At 40.5% G+C, this 21,130-nt stretch overlaps 2 protein-coding genes across 7 annotated transcripts in view; both read right to left on the bottom strand.

Moving 5' to 3' along the window:
- Positions 1 to 14,348, bottom strand: part of mib2 (MIB E3 ubiquitin protein ligase 2) — a 47,419-nt gene extending 33,071 nt beyond the window's left edge. The window contains exons 1-2 of one of the 4 annotated variants that reach the window (XM_040152295.1): positions 14,222 to 14,348; positions 1,703 to 2,098 (exon numbers count right to left, since the gene is read on the bottom strand). In XM_040152295.1, coding sequence (XP_040008229.1) covers positions 1,703 to 1,925 — 223 coding nt within the window. In that variant the 5' untranslated portion in view covers positions 1,926 to 2,098; positions 14,222 to 14,348. Of the gene's footprint in view, positions 1 to 1,702; positions 2,099 to 8,333; positions 8,437 to 13,058; positions 13,224 to 13,765; positions 13,810 to 14,221 lie in introns of those variants that run through there. The other 3 variants (XM_040152296.1, XM_040152294.1, XM_040152293.1) reach the window with 3 other exon arrangements.
- Positions 14,349 to 16,503: 2,155 nt separating this feature from the next.
- ubiad1 (UbiA prenyltransferase domain containing 1) lies at positions 16,504 to 20,194 on the bottom strand. Of its 3 annotated transcripts, none has more exons than XM_040151905.1 (3): positions 20,067 to 20,194; positions 18,370 to 18,990; positions 16,504 to 17,472 (listed from the first exon to the last, which is right to left on the bottom strand). In XM_040151905.1, the coding sequence occupies exons 2-3, from the start codon at positions 18,929 to 18,931 to the stop codon at positions 16,985 to 16,987; spliced, it is 1,050 nt and encodes a 349-aa protein (XP_040007839.1). In that variant the 5' UTR covers positions 18,932 to 18,990; positions 20,067 to 20,194; the 3' UTR covers positions 16,504 to 16,984. The 3 variants fall into 3 exon arrangements, with proteins under 3 accessions (XP_040007839.1, XP_040007837.1, XP_040007838.1); XM_040151903.1 differs by having other exon boundaries at positions 19,962 to 20,190; XM_040151904.1 differs by having other exon boundaries at positions 19,991 to 20,190.
- Between the last annotated feature and the right edge of the window lie 936 nt (positions 20,195 to 21,130).

The raw sequence follows: 21,130 nt of genomic DNA, 5'->3' as shown, positions 1-21,130 counted from the left end.
GAGAAACACGTGGTAATAGCTTTTCAACAAAAACGTGTGACCACCACAGCTGATGGAGCAGCGAATTAGAAGACCTTTTAGGTTTAGGAGGTGGGCTACTCGAGGCTGAACAGCATACTATACCTTTATCCATCAGGGGTCTATAAAGAGTTTTCAAAACCTGAAGCTGCAGTATCGCTAGAAGAATAACGATTTTTACAGATTTCTAGAAGTCCAGCTTTATATTGAGCAATTAACAAAGGGAAATAAACAAAAATATTTATATAGTTTTCCACTAAAACTCTCCAACTCAAAACATAAGACCATCTCTAACAAAGTGTAACTTATTGTAAAACAAAAATGGGAAAGGGTGGGAGACCTAAATATACCAGAGGAGAACTAGGAAAAATTATGTGAGCCACAATGAAAACTTCATGGTAAAACCTCATCAGGTTCTTCATTACTCCTGTTCAAAAGACTCATCATTCTAAAGTGTGCAGTTGCTGGAGACAGTATAGGTCCTCTGAGGCAAATCGTGATCATATATTCTGGTCTTGCTCAATATTAAGCCCATTTTTGCAGGAAGTTCATAACGTTTTGCTAAAGGTTTTTAGGTTGACACTCCATTTAAATTGGAGACCCTCTGTTTGGGAGCCCTGCCTACAGAAAATGCTACCCCTAAGGTCAGATACCTGTTAAAGGCTGTAAGCGCTGCTGGCAGAAAAGCCATTAGTGGAAAGTAGCTAAAACCAGAAATATGCTGAATTTAAATTGGATTGACATTATTTATGATATCTTTAAAATTGAAATAATACATTTTTAGACTGCAAAAGGACAAGTTTTTGAAAATATTGGAAATCTGGATCTTGTACTTATTTGTTTGATGCAAATGTCTTTTTCTTTTTTTCCCTACTATTTTAAGTGAATTGAATAAAATGAAAGTACACCCCAACATTCTGGTTCTATTTATTACGTTCTGCCTCTATCATGGATTTTGTTTTCTATACCAGATTTTTTAAATTAATGTTATTGGTTCTTATTTGCTTTTATATTATATATTGTTATTCAGCTGTATTCTGTTTAAACTGTTTTTATAAAAGGCATGGACAGTCCAAGCTTCTAAGTTTTAATAACAATGATTACAGTGTTTGCAAGTTCTTGGTAAGTGCCAAATCAGCTCCAATAAAAAGAGAATTTAAAAAAATTGGGAGAACCTTTATTTCTTTTATACCTCTTTAATTTGGAAAAAAAAACCAAGTTGGGCAGAAAAGAAAAAGGACAGAGCTGATCCTGCGTAGCACTGAGGAAAATGGGTTTTTAAAGCTGAAACCAACATAGCTGATATTTTGTGCTGAAAATTAACTGATGAATCTGACCACAGGACTGTACAACTCTGCAGAGGCCTAGGATTATGACGTCTTCTCAGGTTAAGGTAGGGTTAAAGGTTCCCACTAAATAGCAAAAACTGTTAGTACAAAAAGAATGGGAGTCATCGAAAGCTTGGCCACATTCTTAGCCTTGTTTATTTGTTCTCCAACTTGAAGCACAGTTTTGCTGGTTTTGGACCTTATTTTACTGAGACAAAGTGTTAAACAACAAACCATTTGGCTTATTTTGTATCATACCAAAACTCAGATAATCATATTGGCACTAGAAATGGAAATTTTCAAATGAGACCTAATTGACCCAATGTTTCAATTTGACCCTAGTCTTGAGTCCTTACCGATTTGAGCGTTATCATAAAGCAGCAGGTCGTAGGCACCCTGGTAGCCAGTGCGGTAGTTGGTCCGTGTGCCGCTGTCCCACTGCACCACCACTGTCTTGTCTGGTGTGGTAGTGCTGCCCTGCCGCCCGATCTCCACCACAGTGCCCACATGGCCCTCACCATCGTCCTGGTTTCCCCATTTCCAGTCCAGGCCGCGCACCACGCGCATGCCCACCTCCATGCTGCCTCTTTTGGGGCCTGGCCTGGGGGCTGAGCGCAACGGGCGGGGCCTGGCAGCGCTGTCACTTCCGCTGCTGCGCCTCTGGGGCTTATGAGAGGCGGGGCCGGCTCGTGCCGACGATATTGCGGGCAGGGATGGCACCAGGGGTGTTTCCGGGAAAAGATCAGGGGTGACTAGAGGTAAAAGAAGGTAAAAATTCAATGAAAACTGGGGTAAACATAGCAGCAAAGTCACAGTAGAATACTAGTGTAAATTATGTAGATAAATGGGTGTAACAAAGGTAACTTTGCACTAAAAAGTGGCTTCACTTCTTTTACCTAGTCAATACAAAACATAAACAACTGAAACTTGCTAACTTGTCCAGAGTTCATGTCACAACTTTATAGTAGCTTCAGAAAATGTTGGGTCCATTGCTGTGTTTCATGGCACACTTCTGGAGAGAGCAGCTGGACTCAACTGCTACACCCTGCTGAGCTAATCAAGCTCTGACCTAACACACACAAAAACACTTGTACTGACATCCATTGTAGGACAGTCTGTTGGCTTCATTCATACACTAAACCTGAGTCATAAAACACAGATACTGAAACCTAACCCTAAACTTGCAAATCATGAGGTGCAAGCTGTAAACGTGCAAGGTGAGTATCCTAAAGGAAACAAAACAAACCTTTTTTTACATGAGTCTGGAATTCTTGAAAACTTTGTACTCGCATTCTTCACTGAGAAGCAAACATCTAAATCGGTAGCCATTTACCAACAGTAAAACAATATAAATAGGTAAAAAGTGTTCAGTATTGTGCACATCTCAGGTATCTATTTGTATGGACCTAAATGAATCTTATTATAATTCTAACAATTACCTGAAAAACCTAGAATTTAAATCTTAAAGTGTTCCCCCACAGACACAGAAAAGTGAAAATCTCATCACAAGGACAGATGTACAGGGACAGAACTCACACATTCACACCCTTAAATGATGACAGCAGTGTTTGAATAAATGCCACCGGATACTAGAAACAAGAACTACTACAAGAAGGAAGCGGCATTTATAAGGAAGCACGAGTCAGCTTGACCAGTAGCGGTCATCCGATCACATGTGACACATCATAAATATTTTTATACACCAAACCTGCACCATTACAATTATAAAGACAATTTAAAACAAATTTAAAAGCATTCTTTGCTGCTACTGCATTTCTATTTGTGTCTAATCATGTAACAAAAATTATTTGTGAGGTTGCAGAAAATAAAAACTGACTTGTAAGATTCATATTGTGTGTTTATGCTTCTTTCTGTAAACAGCGATCAAAAAAGAGGAAGGTTTGCTGACGATATCTGACATGTGCAACATGGAGAAGGCAAACAATGATCAATAATCTTTCAGGTTAGTGCTGTTAGAATAGGCTAATACACAGTCCCTGAAGAAAGTGGAGCACGCATCCTAATTGCTGTTACTTTTCATTATAAGGACAAGCTCACACTTACAGGTCCTGCTTTGTATTATCACCCTATACAAACTACACTACCTAGGAGGCCTCATGTGTTGTGGTGGAGAGGAAGAAATTGGACCTTTTATGTAAGCTGATGTATGACTGTAATTTGAAAAAGCTTTCGCAAACAACAACAAAATCAGAGAGATGCACCAGTAACAGTACCTGTACCGTGTGACTGGCTATACAGCAACGCAAGACAGGTAATTACAGATACAGTCTGGAGTCAAATAACAGCACATACCCTGAAATCAAGTCCCATGTTTGTCAAAAGGGTCATACATCTGACCACATTCCCTAGGAGATGGTGGCAGTAATCCATCATTTCCCTGTTTACAAGAACCACAGAGCTAAGATAGAAGGACAATGAAGACACTTAAGCCTTTTTCTGTGGACAGAGAAAATTTAGTAAATGATCTATAAATGCAGGTGTGGACATGAAACTTTCAACCTGTTTCAATACTGTTTTAAAGTTCATCCACATTTGCGGGAAAATATCCTTACGCCTGTCAAATACCCTCCATTTATTTGGTAATTTTCAATTTTCATATGCTCTTAAGTATATAGCCTGACAGTTCAGACACAGGGTTTACTTAAAAAAATCTTTCAATAATAGGGCAGACAGATGTCTGTAGTGTGGCTGAGATTACACTAGCATGCTTATCAAGATTACAATGTCATGTACGTATTAAAGGCATCTGCTCAAGCAGGAAAACATATGGGATGTAGGGGATCAAAGGAGGGAAAGCAGGCTGCTTATACTCCATTTTCTGTCCAAAATGACAGCTTAGCCTCTTTTATGTACTGGAATAATATCCCAGCCAGTCTTTTAACATTTCAGCATGCAAGCAGAGAGGCTGTCACGGGCAGTGGACAGCTTTCACACAGATCCCCGGCATGCTGGGTGTGGATGGATGCAGGAAATGCCAAGTTGATCGAGATCTACTAATAACTTAGAAAACAGTAATGATGAATCACTCCACCTAAAACACTCCACAGTGAAACCTAGGGAGGAGAATATTTTGTTCAATAATTCCGAGACACTAAAAAGCCTTACTTCAAAATTTGCAGCAAAAGCAGGCCCACAATCTTGCATTCTGGGTTGAGGAACCGTTTTGCGGACACAGACAAAAAATACCTAACCTTCCACCTACATTTACAACTGTTCTGCTACCTGCACATACCCACCGCCTCCCACCTCTCCCGCACTGCTCCTCCCACACTTCGTGCACCAGAGAGAATTCAGGCTGAACACACCGATATCATTATTAAATAGACCTGGAGTTGTACTGACAAGTAGACTCAACACAGGGGATTCAGAGGGATGACTCTACCCACACAAAAAAGCTCCTATCCCACATCTACAGGGACACCATTTCTTACTGTGAGCTTTATCTTTTGCCTCTATAATAACATCATTTACAAATGCACACTCCAGAAAAAAGACTATATACACGATTCAAGCTGCATTCGGTAAAAATAGGCCAATCTTCTTAAATCCAAATGCACGTTATTTTTTAGGTGTTGACAGATGGTCACTTCCAGACAATCTTCTCTGCAAATAAAGTACAGAGAAATTAAGAGTGAATACAAAAACTGCGTCTTTACAGCAGTGAGTGGTCAGTTTTTCACAACAAAGCTGTTACGTCTTGTTGAAGCAGCCTCACATGTTTTGAACATCACAAGTCAGTGCTTTTTAAGTAAAGAACATGCATGTTTTACCATATAAAACCTACGGAAAGTTTTCCAGACAACCGTTGCTAAGGTTTTAGGAGCAAAGCAAAAAAAAATTTTTTTTAATGCAGATGTAAAAACAACTCAGCGTTCTCCAGACTAACAAATGTTGGTACAAACACACCTCTGGTCCAAACAGCCTGCACTGCTACTTAAATTTTTGTATTTACACTTCTATGTTTACTTAGGCACCTCCATATCGTGTGTGTAATTTTATCTGCAGCAACCATCAGGCCAAATTCTAGGACTGTGCCATTGGACTTGACAACATTTGTTCTGAATGTTTTCTAGTTCACTCACTATCAGGAGCACATTAAATGCCGAACCGAATTCTGCAATAACCAAGATACAGGCCCAGGGCAATTACCAATACTGTGACAGTTTTTAAAGAGCACTCATCACGAATAAACAAATATCAGAGATACAGCCTATGCAGATTAATACTCTAAAGGTTATTTCAATAGAAGATAAGTAACCATCTAAAATCAAATGCAATCATGCATACATCAGTGTCCAAATGTCCAATAGGAGTGTGAAAAGTTAATTATTTGGCTCATCTGCCACAGGCTGCAAAATAACTCTTTTCAATTTTTTTTAATATAGTTTGTTAAATTGGGTACTAAATCAGATCCTGTTTGTAACATTAAACTGAGATCATATTTAGATCTTTATTAGGTGTAGCTTATAATCAAGGTAGCAAAGGTAGACTGTAAGACAGAACAACAGGCAAACAATGGGTCATCTAAAAAGCCATAATTTTGTTTTTAATGTACAGTTCATGGTTGGAAAAGACTGGCAGCTTAATAAGGATGAGCCATTAAAATTTTGTTGTATGAAAACGTTTGGTAGGGAACTGTTATAAATAAATATCTTCAAAAATATTATATCCACAAAAGTCAAATTTTACCACCAATTTTGTAAATTATGGATTAGAGTTTCCAGGTGTCTGATTTGGAAGTTTTACCTCGTGTGTGTGTGTGTGTGTGTGTGTGTGTGTGTGTGTGTGTGTGTGCGTGCGTGCGTGCGTGTGTGTGTGCGTGTGTGTGTGCGTGCGTGCGTGCGTGCGGGGAAGGCAGCCGTGACCAGGCCACCTGTGTTACTGAAATGTCGCTGCCAATCTGCGACTGACGGCTATAACAGGCAGGATTACAGCTCTCTGCCTGCAATAACAGATGGGCTGGCTTCCGTCATACACACTGCTGAGGGCCAAGCTGGGAGGGCAAGGAGGGCAATGTCAACGTCCTTCACACAAACAACCAGGCGTTTGGCCACAACACTGATACACACACCATCAAAACAACAAATGCACACACTCAAAAATTGCTCAGGAATATTATGTAATTTCCATAAAGCAGGGTTATTATGCTACTGAAGGTTCAACTTGAAAGCCTTTTTTAATCTGCTATACATTTTAATCAATATAAAATTGACGATGTAATTGTGATATCATTAAATGTTTGTAAATAAATAAGGCGAAAATCATAACCAGTGTGTTTCACAATTTAATTATCATCAGCAGACTAAACTTCCAATAAATCCTTGTGCTTTCTGGGAAGAAGATGATGTGAAGAGCTATTACTGGTCTATGTTAGTACTAATTGGATATAAACAAGGCTAGGTCAACAAACAGCAATTAAACTGCAAATTTGGAGTGCAACTTTTAAGTAAGTAGTAACTACATACGATTTTGTAATTTTTCCAGTACGAATGTACTGCATGCCCAAAACAGTGATAGTGCAGAATACGATCAAGACACACTGTGTGAAATCTTAAGGCCCATTTCTAACAGTTGAACTGTACCACCTTCCCATTTGTGCTCTACAGCAATCTTCCTTTCTGCTGTAAAGCAGATCAGCACATTTCCTCTCAATGAGACCCAGGGGCACAAAGCGTAAAATATAGTGTAGTTTTGGTAGACTAGACACAGTCAAATGAAGTGTTGCAGTGGGACTGGGATCCCACACTTCCCACGTGATCAGAATCTCCACTGAACGAGCGGAAAAAAGACGGTGGATCTGTGTGAGTAGGCAGTAATGATTGCAAATCCTGCAGGTGCAGGACTGAAAAACAGTCCATCTCCAAACAGCTGTTTGTCTTTTCTGTCTGGTTGGTTTGAAGTAATTACACAAAATGTTTTAGAATCAATATAATAATGGTACACGTCCCTGCTAGCCAGTGTTATATAAGACTCAGGAGCATTAGCCAGTGACTTGACAAACTACCTACAGACATTATGGTTTCATTAAAGGTGGGGCCCCCCATAATGACTGTTAAGCAGATAAGCATATTTGTAGTTCTGTATCCGACATACAGGCAGACCCACCTTTGCAGTCTGATAATTATCACTGAGCAGCTTCACAACTAAAAATGAGTCAGGAGTATTATTATTGGCAGAACCGGTGCCACTAGATACGTGCTACTCTGTGAAGCAGCAAAGGCCTACTTGGACTGTATGTCCTGTGACAAGTGGTCTGACTGGCTTATATCCTCACTCTAATGTCTAATAAGAGGAGGCTGTTTGCCTGTGCTAGTGGTTTCTGTGCTATAGCCACCAGGCCTAAATGCATAGCAAAGTGTAATCTAAACACAAGCTCTATGACTTTAGCCTCATCAGCCTTAACATCAGCCTGCTGCAACTGGTTCATGTCAGAAAAATCTGGTGGCCATGGGAGTTTTGAGAAAATCAATAAGGGCCCCGAGTAAATAACACATTTACAAAGATTTCCTCAGAGTGGGTGACCAGCCAAAAATAGCACTCTCCATGTCAGGCTTCTGCTTGGCCTGCCTACCTTTTCTAAAATCCAACTCTAAAAAGTGCTGTGGATCTCCAATAACAAAGGCAACCTTTGAATGTGGAATCTGGGAAATGACTCATAATGATCAGATATAATTAAACACTCCACTATTGAAACAAATCCATAGTGTACTACATTGCCATTGTCAAATGTTTCTTGTCTTGTCCACCTTTTCCAAAACCATACTTACAAAGCTTGGTGGCTTTAATAAAATATTTAGAAAGCAACTTGATACCAGCAGAATTGTTCCTATAAGCAAACTTTATACCTGGACCCTTTTGCAAAAAACTCTACCACAGCAAAGTATGTTCCCTAAGAACAATTACTGTACATTTGATGACACTATGCTCAGATTATAATATCAAAATATTGTGAATTCTTATACTCACTTCCCATGATCTTCAGCCCACTTTTGAACATGTTGGCGGCTGTATGATTCCAGTTTGTCATGACAACATGAGCCTTGCACTGCTGTTATCCCTTGTCAACCCGCAGGACCATATGAAACCCTGAGCGCTATGAACCAGTTATCCTACTAACAGGGTAGTGAACCCTTTTTGGCACATTCTTAGTATTTGGTTTGATATGAACTTTGCTCTTTGTTTTGGAACATGCAGTTTTTTTCCTCTGCTTGGTTGATTTTTTTGTCTGGTAAATGTTGCTCAAGGACTGGACAAGCCTATGGCATTATCTAAAAAAAAAAAAAAAAAAAAACATGCTGACTGAGTAAGGTAAAGAAATTACTTACAAAAGAGCAGTTCTGATCCTATAAGAGGATTGTTTTTCAGGTAAAGACATTACTTTGTATAATAATGGGACAGATAATCAGTACTGTGGGGAGGCTTTGATCATTTTCTGTGTTTGCTAAGGCTAGTCTCTCGTAAGATGAGTTAGATTCACAACTCTTAAGTCCAACCAGCAAGGCTCTAACAGTCCAGGCTTAGACCTCAAGTAAAACGACATGTTAAAAGTCAATATTGAATCACATGTTCCTACTTGCGCATTAAGCACACAATATGTACTAACTTCACCTGAAGTAAACATAAAGCATTCAGTCTTATCTGCGCTATCCCTGGATAGAAACATTTCATTCAGTGCTTGAGAGATTAAATTTAATACAGTACTCTCAGTGACACAATCACTCCCCTAAATGAATCCTACACCTACACTATGTGATTAAAATCTTTTTGATACTGATTCTCACAGCACGGTAGCCATTGTCTATATGATGTAGTTAACTACATACATAAAATGTTGTGATAGATATTTTTGATAGCCAGCAATCAAAAATACACACACTGAAACCCAAAACTACTTGCACAACTTTGACATCATCATATTTACTAGATTATTGCGATGCATTGTCTGCAGGTCAGGACAAATATGTTTTGCTTGTTTGATCGTCACCAGTCTGTTACACAAACAATGAAAGCAGCAGCCAGGCCAGCCAGGTGTCTGCCTGCCTGCTTAGCATGTCTACTAGCTCTACTACAGATTGCAATGACATGTGGCACAGCTGTAGTAACATGGCCACGGACATGTACCAGCTGCATGCATGTTGTCTTTGCACATGATCATTTTAACTTTCTGTGAAAACAATGAAATCAGCAAATTTGTCCTCTATGACAGTCTGATGACAATAGCAGCAGCCATTTCATTACAAGAAGGAGGACAACTATTGGCTAGTCTTATTTCTGAAATGCCAATCTCATTTATTTTCAAAAAAATTCAAACTGTCTAGAAGAAAATTTTCTGCTCTGTCTTAAAATATGAACAGCCTCATCATGGTTTTCACAGTCTTAAAGACAGACTCGTTGATATTACCCAAACAGACAAGGCTGAAATGCATCAAAGCATGTCCTGTTTAGCTGGTTTACCTGTTGGTATAGTGATCTGCAGCAGGGTGAATAAGGAGACGGACAAAAATATGGAAGGAGAGGAAGCAGCTCCTACCTCCTGCTACATAAAGCCATCAGATGATGAAAAAGAAATAAACTACCAGTGGTACCACCAGCTTCCAGCGAAAAAAAAAACGCCTCCTCAGGGCTGGAACCGTGTTCTGATGCACTCCCTGAATGAACTGGCCGTGGAGGAGCAGGGGATGCAGGGGGCAGAGGAGGAGGGCAGCCAGGCCGGTATTCCAGAGATGTGATATACAGTTCCAAGCAGTCTTACAGAAACAGCCTCCTGCTGTACGGGCAAACAGCCTGGCTGTAGATAATCAGAGCTGGAGGAGGAAGAAGCGATAGAGCCCTGTTGCTGGAGGATGCAGCCAGCATTTAGTCCTTTGTGCGTTGTGTCAGCAAGGATTACCACCATGGAGGAGGAGGAGGAGGAGGAGAGGAGAAGAGAGGGAGGAGGATGGCCAGGGAGAGTGGCTGCCCGACGAGCGCTGCATTCAGGTCGACGTTCTCTTGCTCTCGCATAAAAGCAGGCCAATGGGCTTTGCTCCGCATAGGACTCCTCTGATGCTATATTCCATTACCGGCAGACGTGAGCTTCAGTAACACGCGTGTGAAGCTGACACCCTGTGTTTACAGATCAATATGTATGAAAACATGCGCATTAAGCTCTACATAAGGATGTACAGCCCTCTCTTTCATAGCCTCTGGGGACGCGATACGCTCTACTGCCAATGAGCTGAAAGCAGAGGACAGAGGGGAGGGGGGAGGGGCATACGTTTCAGGGGGATGTTGTTATTTTTTGGGGGGGTGGGGGCTCAGGGAAAAGAAAAGAGGTTGGGTTGGAGGAGATTTTGATGAATGGGCACCTGCCATGATGCTCATTTTCAGTCACAAACTGGTTTGTGCAACCGCCGCTGGCGAGCTGGCAATACCAACCCTGAGTCTCCTCCAGGCCACACAGGAAAGTAGGAGAGAAATATTGTGTTTGTGCGTGTGTGCGTGCTTGTGTGTCCCAGTGTTTTCCTAGCCTTGAACAATACGCTTTAATGTGGCCACAGCTGTGGGAGACATCAACAATATGGTTCCAAAAAACAGCCAAAACGGCATTCTGCTGATGCTGGCACACAAACATGAATGTACAGCTGCCATTGCCAGGATATGAATAGCCAATGAATGAATGGGGGCTTAGGAAGTGTTTGAGACAGAGGCGTATGATCTATTTTATTAAAGCACTCTCCTATCTTGCAAACAAAGCTGCTGCTGTCCATGTAATAGACTTGTTGGTCTAGATCATAAAAACAGGAAACGTTCATTCACGCAGCTGGAATATAGTTGCAAGTTATGTCTGATCAACCAAGCCTTGTTCGGAAGCTCTTCTATATTATAATAGACAAGGGGGAACAGCGAGCATGTTAAGGCTCTAAAATCAAATCAGCTAGTCAAATACTACTCTACTCCTTTCCTGTGGCCTCGTCTAATTGAACAAGCCATCCTCACTGCTCAGACTAAAGACCATACCATCTATGCATTTTGAATTTTAACCTAGCATCATCATGACACATCATCCTTTACCTCACTTATATATAATATTAATCTTTCCAACACTGTACAGAGTTTAAGAAAAAAGAATAATAAACCATTAAGGAAAAAAAGCATTGATGTTTCCTCATCTGGACCTGCTGCTTCTATGTATGTCTATCAATTCTTACTGGATGCTATCCTCCTACAAACTGCTGCCATGAACACAAAACATTCTCACAGAGATCAATGACAGTTATTCAGTCTATATCAAACTGAGGTGCTGACTCTCTCGGGAAAGCACGATACACTGCAACTCAAACTGTAATCTAGCTAAGTATTACAGGATTGTAATATATATGTGTGTGTATGTATATACACACACACACACACACACACACACACACACACACACACACACACACACACACACACACACACACACACACACACACACACACACACACACACACACACACACACACACACACACAGAATGGGAATGTCTGTCTTTGGCCGAATTAGATAGCTGACAGATCAAAGTACTTCATCACATTGATCTAAAAATACTATAAACTAGTATTCATACAGCAACTTAATGTTTTCAAACCTGTCCGCAATGGTCTAATACAACAAAAGATGTTAATAGGACAGATACCTCAGTATGAATCAAAACCAGCAGCACATTTTTATCATCTCATGGTATATACATCTTCATGCTGCCCAACCTTAGGCAAAGCACAGCAGCTCACTGGTCAAGAGTATAAGTCTAACACCACTGGTAGTATGCAAGTTTAAGCTGATATTTTGAATTGCCAAAAAATGCCTTCAATTCACTATAGGATTCTGGCCGGAGAGTGTCATTCAGTACAGATATAATGGGTATGAGCCAATTTTACTGATAACCTATTGTATAACTGAGTCAATATGACTGCTTGCCCACCAAAAGTCTTTCATCTGTACTGATCCTTATGTAACATTTCATTTTGTTTCATACAATTGCTTCAAGTCGATGATTCTCAAGCTGAGGCTTTTCCACCTCAAGAGGAATTACATTCTCCTGCAAAATTGAACAGTACAAAAACATAACATTTGAAACCAGTGATTATTTGGCACAAATGCTGCTTTCTGCAACCTCAGTCAAACAATACTGGTTACTGTGAAAACTGTTACTGGGCTGTGGGAACAGCTACAACTGTCCAGCTCTGCATTTCAATATCCTGCAAGTCTGTCAGCGAGGAGTGCCTTTATCTTTTAAATTTTAGTCTGATCATTTTCTTAATAAAGAAGTGATGGTGAAACACTGTCAGCATTCCTCATCGAAAGAAAAGGTGACTATAATCCACAAGCTGGATATTCTAACTTGCACGTGTAGTTATGACTAACATTAATTGTGTTAAAATTAAAATATCTCTAAAAAATATGCCCTACATACAGAGTCTGGAAAAATTATGTATAAGTTATTTTCCTTCCAGTATTAAACTGCTAAAAGAAACATATTCGGAGACAAAATGCATACCAAGAATTTATGGAAAAAGGGCTATTCAGAGACAAAGCACTCAAAATACAAACAAACAAAAACAGGGCCCATAAAACCATCACTACTAAAGACGCTAGTTTTGCACAGGCTGCCTTTAAATTACCAACAGAGAAATGAACACAAGGGGAAACCCTTTCCAAAAGTTATCTTACCTTGAGAATTTCCACACAATATTTCTCCCATTTCTTCTCAACTGAAATCAACTTATCGCCTGTTCCTCTGAACCACTAGTCATTTCTGATTAAGATTTGTGGAGCCAAGGAGGGACAACAAACCAGAGAGACAGCAGATGACTGAAAATTTGCTTCCAAGTAGGTGTGGCTAGGAGCAATCCTAACTATGTCCAGTTGCAGCTGGGCTGTGCTTCACTTCCAGATGACCAGAGGGATGGCAAGTGTGAAGGGTCAGGTCTCGTTTAACGGCTACAGCTACAGCTCTTAATGTCCTAGTGCTCACATTTCAATACAGCAACGAGCGTCAGGAAACAACTTTATTTCTCTAAATTATTTCTCTGATAATGCTCCTATCATTGATGAAACAGCTGCGCTCCATACACTCCCATAATTGTTTCTTTTTAAGCTTAAGTCAGGTAACAACGACTGTTCCCAACATCCAACACAATGTAATGTACATACTGACAACCTGGCCAATTGCTGACAGGTACAGTAAAACCACCGACAATTCCCACCAGTCAGCTAGCCTAAGTTAGCTTACTAGCTGGTCAAGTAACAGCCCGGGTTACTTTTCTTTTTCTCATGTGGTTACAACGTAACACCAAACGTCGTTCAAAATCTGGCCATTTAATTACTTACGATTCCGGGAAGGGAACCTACACGGTATATAAAAAAAAAAAACAGACCTGTGACGATTCCTTAAATGAACCATACAGCATCCACCCAGAAGCATTTCTTTTTATAGCTTAAGCGACACTTCCTAAAATTAACAGCTGACGTCAACAATGTTCCTAACCAACATCTTCCTATCGCCCACTTTAATATAATGCTAATTTGACTCCGGAATATTTCTGACGGGCAAATCAACTCAACACGTTTAATCTTAACAGAGTTAAAGCGCTGGAGGGTCGCTCACGTGCGAATGTATCATTCGTCAGCAATATGCTGTAGCATATTACAAAAATTGGGGTAACATTAATTTGGCAAAATTGTGAACTGAATTCTGCTTGGCTTTACAATAAGAGATGATGGAGGAACTGTGCGTACAAATAGCTTGTCTGACATGAACGCTAGCTAGCTAACTTATGTTTGGCCATCCTTTATTGGTATGAACTTAGTTCTTTATTGGTGTAGCTACTTACCGGGCCTTTGTCAAGAATGTTTACTTTGTGGTAAAATACAATTCCGTGTCGCTGTCCACAACCGACACTGACATGGCTTGTTTTAGGACAAATTTGTATTTACTACACTGAGCGGTTCTGCAGTACACAGCCATGGCAACACGCCCATGCATTGCGTCACTACTAATGCTGCCTTCACGTGCTCCTCGTAATAAACAAAACATATCCCTAATTCAACCATGTTTATTTTCAGGTTTCCAGCCGCAGATAAAAAAAAAAAAATCTGCTGGGTGTGCTTATGGTTCACACACTTTTTTTTTTATAATGAACTGAATAAGCATTGAATGAACAAGCAACGACTGTATATAACCCCTCAAAATATTTCCTTATTAAACTGGGCTCCATAGGAATAGGATAGAACCTTTATGGGAATCTAGTAAGACACAATATTTGATTAACTTTGCAATTTTCAAATGGGCGAAACAACAATTACTTGTGACCTGTTCATTGGACACATTTTCCTTTTATAGACTGAAAATACATTTTGAAAAAAACAGCACAAAAACATGTCACCACTCCTCAGATCCTCACGTGTAATTAGGTCTTAGTTGGACCCCTGGTGGCCACGGGGCCTTCAACAGTCGGCCATTTAGTTACATCGTGCCTCAAGCCTAATATGTGTCCTCTCTCTCATCTCTCATAATATAAAATGAACTCCAAGTGTTACATTCATGCCTGCTAAGGGGTCACAGGGTTAAACAACTGAATGACTGTACTTCATAACAGGCATGTTAGCAACACAATTTCATAGTATGATCATATTAATATCATATCTATATTCTGAAGCGCAGACAACGAACTTGCTTTTTTAGAATCTGAATTAACTATTTACAACATTTACAAGATGGGAGTGGCAGTTTCCAGTCTCCAAGTCATCCGCCCCACATTTCCTGGGGCGATGGGTGGAAACCGAAGCACCCACAGAGATGCAGAGGGAAGCCAGGTAATTATTTAGATGAAGCCTGGGGTGAACTAAAACCCAATTAAAGCACCAGACTCTAACTGTACTCAAACACTGTAACGAACGGGAAAAGGCAAAGGGCTCAAAATGCTTTCTCAAAAGCCCGCACCTGAACAGAGAACAAATAATGGGACATACCACAAAGCCTGCATGCAAAGTAATACAAACTTTACATCAAGAAGCATACTCTAATATCTGTTAAAGATATGGCTTCTGTGCTCTCTGCTGTCTTGTTTCAAAATAACTTTATTCAGAGGGTGTTGTAAGGAAGTCAAGGAATTTCTAAGAGACGCAACAAAACGACAAAAACCACAATACGGTCTTGGGAATGTTGTGCTACAGGAGTGGTTATCCTGCCTAATCAAAATAGTGGTGCAAACCGAGCTTTTGACCGTTTTAAGACACAGGATGTACAAATAATTCAACTTTACACCTACCAGTTGAACTGGTGTATCTGACCCCACAGATGGGGGATTTAACAGTAATTACACAAAGCATGTAACATCTGTGCCTGTTGGTTGTCCAATACTGCCTCCTGTTGACCAACATGCCACTACACAAATTTAATTTTGCTTTTTTTTTGTTTTTGTTTTTTTTGTAAATTTGAACTTTTTTAATGTTGACACTGAAACTATATCCTCTGACACAGGCTGCGTCATTCATAGTCGCTCAATTAAAAATCAGTACTGTTCATACCAGATGAAACTACAAAAATTATTCCTTCAATTCAAAAAAATATTAGGAAAAGAGACGGTTATGTGTCAAGTCACAGGTAGGGTGTAACAAAGAAATAAAATAGTGTTCCTGTGGTGTTGCGTTGCCGTAAAGTGTCATCCTCGGTGTCACTTGAAGCATGGACACAAAGGTCAGAAACGACAAACACTCTTGAAACCATGGAGCTTTTCGTGTAGCAACAATGTGCCTCAGGTGTCCTGCTGATAGTCGGTGCCATCTTTGTATCTCTCGCTCCCAACTCAAGGGAAATGGCAACAACCGCAGGTAGCAGCTTGACGAATGAAAACAAGGGCCTTCATTTTTATTACAACTATGATAGTTCTTTCCTCATTCATTGCTTTTTCATTTTAGACCACATATTTTGTTAATCTCAAATGGAACCTCAGTCAATATTTTTCCATATTTATAAATCTTTTTTAGTGTAAATCAAAAAACATCTGATAAAAACCGTTCAACTTGTCATTAAACCAGTAAAATTTCTCTCCTGCATGTTATATTAAATTGTCATGTGAAGTGAACTTCCAAAATGAAGACATGGAACATCAGCATCAGTATCAGTGAGTTTTATTACAATCCGTGAAATGCTATTTGGCTCTCCAGAAGAAAATCACAATGAATAAATTAACAGTATGTTCCATAGAGAGAGCACAATGTTGAGAATAATGGTTTATTGATGTTTTTAGGTATCAATGCTACATGTTGTGTCTTGAACTTGAAATATGGCAACTGTAGGTTCATCGTCTGTCCTTACATAATCAAAATGTTGCCCACCTCTACAAAATGACACCAACACTTCTTACTTTTTTTACCAACACATTACAGTGGGCTTAATACTTAAAAAAAATACATCTGGTTATGCTTTTAAGTGTCACAGGGCAAGACCTAAACTAAATCTCTGTTCAACATATAAATTAAAAAATAAATTAAAACCAAAGTCAAAGTCCTCAGATAGCGTCCTACAAATACAAGGAAGTACATAAACTAGTCTGTGTTAAAACAACCAAATTTGAAATATCAAAGCTAATGAATCACAGTGACGGCAAGCTGCCAGGAGGTGCCAGAATGATCCCAAAGACGTAGAAAAGTCCCATGAGGAGGTTGAGCTTGGCTGTCTTCTGGGGGATCTTGGCGTAGCATCGGCTGCGGAACTGCCTTTCCAAGGGGAAGGCCATGGGCAGCGTGAGCAGAGGCAGCGCCATGCTGATGGTGTAACGGGTGGCGAGGATGCAGAAAAGCACATAGGGGACAAAGAGCAGCAGGTTGTAGAGGACATAGGAGAGCGTGGGGCCTATGAGGATGGCCAGGGTGACGATGCCTGCCTGCTTGTCAGAGTCCATGTCTCTGGTGTTGTTGCTGTGGAGGATGGCTTCCGTGTTGAGGGCCAGTGGGATGGCGTACACCAGCGGCAGCACTGACAGGTAGCCAACCTGCACGGCGTGGGCAAACATGACTGCCAGAGGGCCGAAGGTGATGAGGATTACCACGTCTCCCAGGGCTACGTACTTGAGGCCGATGCCTGGAGAAAAGAGTACACAGAAGCCACATTTGCACTTTTGATTCCTGGTTGTCAACACCTTGCCGTTAAATCCCCAAGTACACAGGTATAGCATCTGTTTTCAGTGTTTTGATCATCTCTCTGGCTCCACGTGAAAATCAGGGAGGTCAATTGTGCTGTCTGATAAGAATCAAAGCCTTATAGGAAAACCCTGAAAAACCACTTATGCAACAAATAATAACGTAAGCTAACTTGATTACCACGAAAATGTTCTTTAGGCTTCTGATTGAGTGTACTAATATTTAAAGGAATATTCCAGTACTGCGTTTTCATAAAGTTCAGGGACTCAAAGGACACTGAACATTTAAAAAAGGAACAGTTAAAATCAACGCTGCAGAGACTGTGTGATATCCTGACTTTTACTCCGTAGTATGCAGAAAGCTTTTTAAAAAATAAAATGGATCCTACATTTCCCATAATTCAACAAATAAAAGCAGTTCATTAGAGCTTCCCTGCATGGTACACATCGTTTTTTAAACTCCAAGCCCCCAGGTTATGTTATAGGGTTTTTGTATTATATTTGTAGTCTCAAAGCCAAAGCTGAGATAACCCTGAAGACATCATCTGGGTTATTTTCTCAGACTTGACAAAGCTCCTCCAGAGCTACAGAAGACACCTATACAACTGTCTTCACCGGTTGTTGCACTTTCCTGGCATCTTACTCAAGTTCCCAATCTCCTCACAGCAACCTTTTGCTGGGACCTGGAGCCACTAACGTGCAACGTTGCCAACCGTAGCTTCAACTTGAGATGCATGCGTCTGCATGCACGGATGTATGTGTGTGCGCTTTTAGTGACTGAGATGGATGATAAAGAGTAAGGCAGCAATCCAAGAGTTTCAAATTAATATTTTACTCACCTCCAGTGTATAAAAAAGAGCTGGAGAGTCCCCCAAAGTAAATAAGGGCTAGGTGCTCCAGCCTAAGTGTAGACAGGAAGTAGAGCAGAGTGGCACACAAGCACCCCAAAGAATATAACAATGCTCCAAACATGACAACATCCTGCGGTGCCAATATTTCATCCACAAGAGTTCTATCATCACTCTTCTTGTGGTCAATTCCTTTGGAGAAGTCATAATAGGTGTTTACAAGGTTGCCTGCCCCATGAACTACGAGGACGGCCACCGCGCACACCATCAGGATGACCAAGTCCACAGAGCCCTCCAGTTTATACGCCAAGGCGCTGCCGAGGGCCACCGGTGTGAGCGAAGCACTGAAACTCCACGGTCTCAGCGCTAGCACATATGCTGCACACTTATGCCTGACATCTGAGGCAACACGGGCCATCGTCGACATGTGGTTCGCACCTGGAGGGTGACTGACCGAGTTATTCATACCAGTCTGCCATTGCTGGCCATTGTGACCATTTGATCCAGCCAGAACAAATGTCTCTGCCCAGCTTTGTTTCTGCTCTTTGGCCATTCCACTGCAAGGTGTCTACAGTACCAGCAAATGTTCCCAAATGTCAGAGTCTGCTGTTCCTGTAGCAATAAAAACACATCAGAAAAGATTAAAAGATGGGTGACAGCATTTAACACACCACAGCCTTGATACATACATTATGTCCCCCCCTGTATACAGTAAAATAGGGAGGAGCAACAAAGTTCAATACTTTGAGGACTAATTTAAATGTGCAAACAGTATTGTATATGGAAAAATGCCAAGTGTCATAAGGTGGCCTTAATTCCGTTCTTGTTCACCTATTTTTTAAAAATATATTTCAATCATTTACTAACTCAGGACACTATGGATTATATTTTACATTTTAAGGTATCAGTCTCTGACCAAAATAAGTGCATTCAGAAGTTTGGCATATTTTGTTTTTAAAAAAAAAAAAAAGGTTACATCTTGTTTAAACTTCCCATACTGAGGTAACAGAAATAACAAAGCAGCATTGATATATTAAATTTGCAAAGATGTACTAAAAAAAAAAATCAAAAAACACACAACTAACACCTATTCCACATAATCAGACCATTTCAAACTTCTCCAGGACTTGCCCTCGCCCTGTCTAAATTAGTTTATAAATTACACTTAATATTAAGTACGAATATTATCTGCATGACAAATATTGCTGCTGCAGCAGATCTGTTATTTAAGAGTTTCAACCCAGGGCGAAGGGTAAGAGACCTTGACCGACCGGGTGCTGTAACGTCTCCGTTACAGCGACAGCACCGTTACTGCCAGACACTGTGAATTTCAAAGTGGGTGGTTTCGGAGCTGTACAAACAGAGGGGCTAGTTGTTTAGCTTGCCAATACACGTGGCATTTCGTTAAATACCACCCACTCTCAAACGCCGGGGAAACTACTCTCGGAGGAGAGACTAGATCAGGACACCGATCCTGGGAAGGATCAAACAACCTCAGGCTAACTGGTGAGATTATGGGATTATGCGAGCTAAAAGGCTAGCCACCGAGCTAATGTGCTCTGTACGGTGACAGCAGCCCTTACCAGCTATGTCTTCAGTATCCCACACAGACCTGCTTTCTCTCTGCTCAAAAACATGTTTCTGTGCCCGCCGAGTCCGGTGCGGTGAGGGGCAGTTTGATGGCTTACGTGTCAACTTCGAGGGTACTTGACTGGTCGGACTCTGTACACCCTGCTGCACCTGACGGGCGCCATTTCCTCCTCCAGAAGTTGCCACATCGCACAGAGGTCGAAGAAACAGTATCACTTGCCAATGGTTCCGACTTGTGTTTTATTCTGGAAAAAAAAAATAATAAACATAAAAATTGTACAATACGAAAAACAAGAAAACTCTAGAAAATTAAATGTATATAATCCACATCCACGGCAGTTATATTCATGTCCGTTTGTATAATGGGGTCATGAGGAGCCGTTTGGTCAGATAATCCTACATTGTACTTAAAGGGCCCCAAGCAATGACTCCTAGTCCACCCAAAGCACTCTAAGAATCTAATGTAAAACTTTCATAAAATAAATTAATTTAAGACAAAATTAAATAAATCTCCGCTGTAACAGTTGGTACAAAAACAAAATACAGTAGTTGGAGGTGTGAACTGCCACATTCCTACCACATGCAGGTACAGTGCAGTTCCATGATACAATCTCTTGCCCACACTCTGGTTCTGCAGAAAGAGGTGAAAGTTGCCAAAATGCAGATGTTTACTTAAAAATACTAAAAGTATTTTGGACCCAGCAGTGTACTAGGCATCAACTTTATTATTATCAGGCAATCAAGAAACCAATAATACCAGCACGGCCTAATATATCATTTCTCAGTCACGGCAGCTTAGCTGCAGGCTCACAAGTATATTTCTTTGCTGGAAAACATTAGTTTTTGTTTTTTTTTAATCGTGAGTCACAATGCTTTGTTCACACCATTGTGTACAGGGATTTTAGAAAAAATGGCAGTTGCTGGAAATGAACTTGAAACCACCACCTGTTAATTTTTTAATGCAAAGTTTAATGGTCCCTCTTCACCGCAGACATTTTGACTCATCAGAGTGGGAAAATAACAGGTGTTAATACCATTAAAGATGGCTCTGCTCTATTTAAGTGTCCCAGAGCCAGCATGCTCAATACACAAACCCTGTAACTGACATAATGCAGCCATCGTCAATGTTATTACCAGTAACTACAACTGTGCTTTTCCTGCT

Source organism: Xiphias gladius, chromosome 18 (genome assembly GCF_016859285.1).
Source record: "Xiphias gladius isolate SHS-SW01 ecotype Sanya breed wild chromosome 18, ASM1685928v1, whole genome shotgun sequence".
Classification (NCBI taxonomy): Eukaryota; Metazoa; Chordata; class Actinopteri; order Istiophoriformes; family Xiphiidae; genus Xiphias; species Xiphias gladius.
Note: the sequence above shows the minus strand (reverse complement) of the source record. Positions and strands in the feature narration are given on the sequence as shown.

Coding starts and splice junctions, on each gene's coding strand:
- ubiad1 (XM_040151905.1), bottom strand. CDS start 18,931: ATGGCCAAAGAGCAGAAACAAAGCTGGGCAGAGACATTTGTTCTGGCT. Junction 17,473..18,369: donor CTCTTTTTTATACACTGGAG/GTGAGTAAAATA, acceptor TCTTTTCTCCAG/GCATCGGCCTCAAGTACGTA.